General features: G+C 40.7%; 1 protein-coding gene across 1 annotated transcript; it reads left to right on the plus strand.

Moving 5' to 3' along the window:
- The first annotated feature begins 250 nt into the window (after positions 1-250).
- On the plus strand, positions 251-7,412 carry LOC105455685 (telomerase-binding protein EST1A-like). The gene is made up of 4 exons (XM_011699185.1): positions 251-407; positions 1,111-1,331; positions 2,268-2,349; positions 2,759-7,412. The coding sequence occupies exons 1-4, from the start codon at positions 251-253 to the stop codon at positions 2,893-2,895; spliced, it is 597 nt and encodes a 198-aa protein (XP_011697487.1). The 3' UTR covers positions 2,896-7,412.
- The last annotated feature ends 503 nt before the right edge of the window (positions 7,413-7,915 follow it).

Consider the following 7,915-nt stretch of genomic DNA (forward strand, 5'->3'; position numbering starts at 1 on the left):
ACGAATATGTTAATAAAATAACAACAAAAGTTTGAGTATAATTAGATCGCGCCATTATTTTGTAATAAAAATTAATTTTCTCTTCAGTCTTGTTACGTGTTCGCTCCGCGCGTTTCTCCCTTTCCTTTTTGTCGTTCGTGCGGGTCGTGGGGTCGAAAAACGAAAGTGCGCCTTCATGCAAAATCGGCCGACGTGCTGCCCTTTGACCTCGCCGGCCAGTCGGCCGACCAGGGGCCCGTCTGGCTCTCGGATGGCGAGCAACGGTGAGCGTTCACAGTTAGGTTCTCACGGCTCATACATGAATGCATGTATACGGCTCGAAATGCTCGCGATGGGGCTGGATGGCAGCGGCGCGGCGTACCGCGGGCTGCCTTCTGGCTACGATCGGTACGTGTGGGCGATATCGGGTATACGGCGGTCGCCGATCGTCGGGGCGAGTGGCTTTTGAACGCGGCTGTGATGGCCCTTTGCCTTAACAGCACATCACCATCCCGTTTTCCTCAATCTCGGCCACGAAAGACGAGATCGATCCCATCGAGTGAACATGTCGCTTAGTGATGGTCACAGACATGAATTTTCTTTTAAATCTTTGGATTTTGATATTTAAGAGGGAGGGATTAATTTGAGTTTTATTTGTATTCGTATAATTGTGTAAAGAATTTCGAGGAGAGTGAAGAAAATCTTTTGAATGAATCATTCTCGATGTCTGCGTTTAGATCATCGATAAATTATACGAATGAAATTGGGAGAAGGACTCATTCACAATATATGCTTATTATTTCTATATCGTAAATTTTCTAAAGTTCTTGCTATTTTTTTTATATATAAATGTAAAGTTTATCTTCTTATACGTATAATATTAAAGCATTATAATTGAGCTGTATTTTCACGAATCATAATTACATGCCTTATAATAATAAACTTTTTCGATGCGGAATTCCTTTTCTTCTCTTCTATAAGAATTAAATTTTTAAGATTCACGCTTATTTTTTCATCAATTCAATGGTGATTAATCTTGATTCCTTTGTACTCTCCCGCGCACGCGACGCAAATTTCGACACGGTTCTTTCGCACGTGCTCAACGAGTGGAAATATTCTTTTTTGTTGCAGTACTAAACGAACTCGAAGGTCTAGCTCGAGGCGCCGATGCGAGAGATTGTCCTCCAGCGTCGAAAGCGACTCTAAATCCCGAGTACGTGGCGCAGGTTGCCGAGAGTGCCAAGGCGGCACTGGCCTTCGCGAGAAGCCGAAATCCGGCGATCCGGTGCTTAACCACGAGGGGCACCGTTCTCACGTCCAGCACTTTTACGGTGGAGGAAGACGTCGACAAGGTAAGAGAGTAAGAAACTGGACGAAACCTCGCCGAGATTCGATACGCTTACATTCGCCTCCTAAATAACTGTATTTGACGTGCTGAGGTATTTAGGAGGCAAATTTGCATCGATCATTGACCGCGACTGGATGTATAGGACTTAGATGAATGGTCCTTTACCTTTTTCACCTTCTTTTGTCTAAAAATCTTACAAAACTCTCCGAATTTATCGCGTTACGGTAACGAAATCGATGCACACAATTTCCTCCTTCCTCGTTCTGCATCTTTTCTTTAATCTAAGAAGAAAATTTGAAAAATTATATTATATTGCCCTTAAATTTAAATACCTCATCGTCGTTAATTTCAACTGTCACATTAGTATGTTTTACATTTTATTAATCAGATAATGCGACTTCGAATATCAATAGCGATTACGAAACCCGTTCCGACAACTCCGATTTGAATAAGTAAATTATTAAGGGATCGTTATTTTCATCGCAATTTTAATATCTAAATGCCCGCGGCGTGCAACGACAAGCGACACGATAAAGCGGAATCGATTGTGACATTCAGTCGATAGGATTTCAACAGTTACACGCAGAAAGTAGCGGCGGTATAGTACAAAACGGCCGTTCCAAAGACCAATGGTAGCGAAGAAAGGTAGGCACTCGGAACACGCGGTGTTCATTGAAGCGCGAATGTTATGATAACGAGCCGAGAACACCCACGTGGTGTACGTGCGAAGTATTTTCTGTAGCATTTGCGGCTTGTGCTTAGGTTATTTTCGTACCAACGTAGTTTTCGCGATTCGATCGGAAACTTAGTTTTCATGGTAATTACTTCTACGAATTCAAAAGCTCGGTTTTCCTTTAAGCTACTGGTCACTAATTAAATAGGATGCAATTATCTACCGAATTCACTCGGTATATTCGAAATTTCGATCGTCTTGTTTTAGGATGGACTGATAAGTAACGACGACAAGATATTGACTACGTGCCTCAGTCTCTGCAGAAGCAGCAAGGATCAAGCAAACGCAGGTAGGTGAATCGTGAAATTCAAAACGCGTTGAAATATTTCTCTCCATCTTACAGAGAAGTTCCAATCGTTATTCTTGTTCACATAATTAATTGTATCATATATTCGATATGCTTTCGCGAGGCTGTTTTAAACTTGTTAGAAAGAAATACTTTTTTTCGTCTATACTGGACTCTAAATTTGTCAGGAAAGAATAGCCCTTTCCTAGATTTATGAAAGGATGTCCAGAGAGAAATCTTCTTTTTTTCGCTTCTAACTTCGCCGAGGAATTCCTAGAGGCAATATTTCGCTAGTTTAAATTTATCAAAGGCTTTTTCGAGACAAGAATATAAATGAGTTAGTGGCGGGAGGTCCTGCGCGCGTAAGCTCGATAAAAAAATTGGGGGAACCCCTGGCTTTTTGCCTCAACAGAGGAGGGCCAGCCGAGGCGTTTGAGACGGGAGGTGGTTCTGCTCACGAAGGACCGGAACCTCAGGGTGAAGGCTCTGGCCAGGGACGTGCCCGTGAGGGAAGTTCCCGATTTCATGCAATGGGCTGGACTCGGCTGAGGCGGCATGACGTGATCGCGACGAAACTCCGATTCTCACCTGACGAGAAATCTCCTGTGTTCCTGCCGCGCGAGCCCGACCAACAACGTCAAGCAAGACCAAAACGTAACGAGAAGAGGTGGAGAGAGAAAATAAATAAAAAAAAAAAAAGAAGAATGCTCGTCATTGTCGACGGATCTTCGTCGCGGATCTCTTTCGTGACCCGTCGATCGATCGTCGACTGTGCGCACACGACGTTGTTATCGCGTAAGTCTCTGTCGCAGGTTGGATATATTCAGATTGTCTCCCGACGGTACTCTTTTTTTCTAAATTTTTTTTTTTTTTCAAATCCTATTACGGAGAAACCGCGAAGTGCGGTGAGCAGGAGCAAGTTCTGCGGAAGAAAAAGCAAAGCGCGCGCGGTCGCGTAAAATTGCGAATGAAGTACGGTACGAATGATGGAGGAAAGAAACGGGCTCGGAGCCTGTCGCTTGCCGTTTCGCTTGTCGGAAACGCGAGCTATTCGAAGGCTCCTCCGAGAATGAGCGTGACACTACCTTGTGTACCCCCTAACTGTATCCGTGTATCTCGAACGTGCAGAGATAAAAATCCCGAAGAGAGTCTTTTCACACGGGGGCCCGTGTAACGGGGCGGTCCGAAAGACACGTTGAATCCAGAACGTTCACAGCCACGGCGTACACCGAGAAGTAGAATCGAGCGACAGCCGACAGGGACGTGAATGTTTCGAGGAAGAGGCGAAGAAAACGGTAAAAATAATAGAGCTTTTACTATCTTGAAGTGCTGTCACAGTTTGTAGATTGTTTTTTATCGATAGTAGCCGCCTATTGCGGCTGGATAATACATTTTGTATAATTTTGTTTGTCGACATTTACCTTTTGTTCGTGTGAGACGTTATTAAAAAAATTTTTATATCGTACGTACGGTGTGGTGGTTTCGAGATGACGCGACGCGATGACCGACGCGTTCGCGTCATCGTTTTCGCTGGCAATCGCGAAACGTGTCTTTTTATCGTTCCGCGTGAGTCCACCCGTGACATTTTCCACGAGGCGATTCCCTCCTCATTTTCTTAACGCTAAAGTCATTAACATCATTACCTTTAAGCTGCCATAAAGTGAATTATTAACGACAATTCGTTTCCAACGAATGACTACGCGTCACCGGGAACGAAGGATCGAGGCGACGATCGATGTAACGTGATCGTTGATCGTGTGCTCGATCGTGTGTCGCCGATTGATGATTTACTCTCGGGAAATGTTACGAACGATCGAAAATCATGTACTTTCGAAAAATCAATCCGTCTCGATCTGCATATAACGACCAAATGCATGCGTACAAATTATATTCGATTTTTTATTATACATATCAATATTTTCAAGCAAAATTGATTATTGATATTATAATTTCAAGCAAGATGCTGACGTTTGTCGTGGAGAATAATACATTTTGCGCATTAATCCTTGATTTTCGAGATTCTTTTTGCAATCATTCTTCAAGCAAAAGTAACGTACACCGAGATGTGTGAATCTTTTTATTGCATGCTCGCGAGTATACATTGATAACTATATGATTCACTGGCTTAAAACTAGGAATACTAATGTGAGGAGACGAGGCGGATTTTATTCCACGTGGTGCACGATTGTATAACCGTATGGTGTTCTTTACAGTATCAAAGACTAGCTTTTATTGGAGAAATGTATCCTGCGGGTGTTGGCACGATCGCTATTATAAACATTCCGTGTCGGAATCACATTGACGAGATTTTCGATCGACGTTGATCTAGCGATGATTTTGTTTGGCATTGCGAAGCGCAATTTGAGATCACGACTGTGTCAGTGCGAAGTGAAATTCGCAAAATGATTTGCGTGACGCGGAGTCGAATAGAGATATTGAAATCGCTTCATTCTCACGACGAATTCTCGAAAGCGCGAACGCGACTTGCGCGCCGACGTCGATGTTTTCTTCGCGTTTTTTAATATTGCTCGATTGTACCAGTTATACGTATACGAGTTTACCTTTCGGGAGAAGTTTTACCTTTCGGAAGCGCACAGTGGTTGAGGCATACGCGCGACCAGCAAGGAACTGCGGGACCGATGATCGAGTAGCGAACACGATGTCCTATTTTTTGACAGAGATAAGATAGTTACTTAATGCTCTTTAGTGTGTTAAAGAATGTGTGTGTGTATGTGTGAGTGTGTGCGTGCGAGAGAGAGAGAGAGGGAGGGAGAGAATGGCAATTAGATTAACGGAGGACAGTCAGCGGAAAGGGGGAAAAAGAAAGGAAAACACTCGACGTACTAAAGACCGTATCTACAATAAATCTCGATGCTGTCCGAAGTCTCGTCGGAATTCCTGCGAATTAAATCGAATCGGTAAGTAGAAGAAGTGCCCACCCACTGCACCGCCCGGGCAGAATCCTTTCGTTACACCGTGATGTTCCGCTTGACAAACCACGCCATTCAGGCAGAAGAAAGTCCCGTCGGGTAAGGGTGTCTGTTCAGCGGTATTTTGAGGGCACGCAAGAAGCATATTAAAATATTTCTACCGATCTGTCGTGGGAAATTTTCTTTTTCTTGCAAAAAAAAAAGAAATTTTTATGTACAAGAATTCTATTGCTACTTACGGATTTAATTATATTTTGAGAAAGATTGCACGAATTCCCGAGATCCGCCGTCTTTTTGCTTCTTGCGAGACGCGTTGAGATCTTATTTACGTGTACGTACTTCTTAATGTCGTCGTAAGGAGACGGGTGAAGTAGCATTCGTCAACGATACTTCACAAGATCCGAGATCGGTACGTCGAGAGGAGGATAGAGGAAGAGAGAACGGAAAGAGAGAAAGAGAGAAAAACACGCGAGTTTCGCGCCTGCGAAGCGCTGTTCATATCTCTCGTCCTTCGGCGTGTCCGTTTGCTTTGACATCTTTTTCTTTTTCCCCTGTCACCTTCCCTCTCCCCCCTCCTCGTCGCCGTTTTTAGCTCAATTTTTTATTCGAACCTTCACGGCGAGAGAAAGTGCGGCGTATCAATGGAGTTTGATGAAGCCCACTCGAAGCACCGACGATGTACACTGTCATTGTGTTTCACTAATTTTTAAGTATAGCCTTTCATAGGATTTTTAATGCGCGCGTTCGGTCGCCATAAGTGACCGATAATTAATACGGTGGCAGACGTTTGAGATGTGAAAGAGTGCGACGGATGGGCGAGCGAAATCGATTGCGCGAGTGCACCTTGCAATCGTGAATCGGAATTATCGAGAAATACTTGTTCTCTTGAATCAAACAGCCTTACGAGAGATATATTTTTATACGGCCAAAATCAAATGTGAAAAATCAATTATGTTGGATATATTAATACATTAAAATGCTCCAAGTTCTATAAAATTTTTATTGAACAAAAATTTTGATTTTGCAAAGAGTTTGGTATATTCAGTTGTGTATATTCAGGAACTGAATATTTATTACTATATTAAAAAATAATATTAACAGTAATTACCCTTGCCGAAAATAATGAAAGAGTGAGATATTGAATAATAAAATTTGAATTGTTATTTTGCTGAAAGTGCAGTTCGCAATTGGTTGTCGGATCTTGAGGAAAGTGTTTACCGATAATTTACGATACACTCTTAGCTTAGTACAGGATAACAATCAGGGTATAGTTTGCAATTGTACTCCGGGCATATCACACAGTATATTTACAATATCATCGCAATAGTTTTCTTCTGCAATAGTCATAGTGGTGCAATAGACGCTCTACTCACGAATAAGCCACCTCGATAAGACTTATCCGTCCCCGAGCATCATAATCCATTTTCATTGTTTCGATGTAATATATCTTCACTTCACTCACTCCGGTCTTTCAACTTTGAAATTGCATACGTCGATCTTGCGAGTAGTCGCCAGCTGCTCCGATCGGCTTCACGCGCGATCGAGTTCACATTTAGCCCGTGCTTAATAGAAAGAGAAAGAGAGAGAGAGAGAGAGAGAGAAACAGAAAAGTGCGAAAAGCCTGAGAAATATAGGTAGACATTTGACGTAAGATAGACGTCGTGATTTTTAGAACCGATTTATCTCGGACGTGGACAAGCGAAATCTCGCGATTTATGTTCTCTCCGCCTGCGAGATAACTCTTACACCGTAAGTGTACCTATATCTATATTGTATATATAATTATATATAATTAAACACATTTATATATAATTATACATATATAAATACACCCACCCGTCACCGATTTTATGCTAGATTCTCGCAATATCTCTAATAAATCTATGTACGTTTTATGTATTATTATATGACGAAGCAAAAGAACGCGATTCATTTGTATTTCGTCTAAGGAAATGTTTGCTGATAGTGCGATATGATGACGACGACGATGATGATAATGATGACAAAATTGTGAAGATGAGAAGCTATGAAAGCAGAAGTTTTAGGCTAATCGTTTATTACATATTATGAGAAATGTCGCTACTAATAGTGTTACCACTTTGAATATTCAATAAAAAGTTGAGACTAGCGTTATTATATTATGTACGTTATTATGATTATTATAATAATTATACCATATAATTATATAATATTAATTATCATATACATATAATTATTATAATATAATTATATATTATTAATATATATAATAATTATTATAATATATAATTATTATATACCATATTATTATAATTATATGATATTTAGTATATAACATCCTCCACAACTGTTTATTAAAGCGAAATTTTCATAATTTATGTTAAATTTGCTTTACATATCCTGTTTGTATTTTTAGCAAATCAATTGTTAATTATCAAATTTGATTATCAAAAAGATATGTGTGATAAGTAATAGTAAGTTATTCTTTCTAATTTTGTTTCTCTTTAATTTTCACAGATTTAAGTTTGCAGTTACAAGTCTGCAATAATTTCAGTCGTAAACAGAGACATGTTCATTATTATGTTGAGCGGATATGTTACCAAGAGGTGATTTATTCTGCTTAACAGGATATCATTTTTGTCAAGCCATTACTTTGCAAA

Source organism: Wasmannia auropunctata, unplaced genomic scaffold (assembly GCF_000956235.1).
Source record: "Wasmannia auropunctata unplaced genomic scaffold, wasmannia.A_1.0 LD335888.1, whole genome shotgun sequence".
Lineage (NCBI taxonomy): Eukaryota > Metazoa > Arthropoda > Insecta > Hymenoptera > Formicidae > Wasmannia > Wasmannia auropunctata.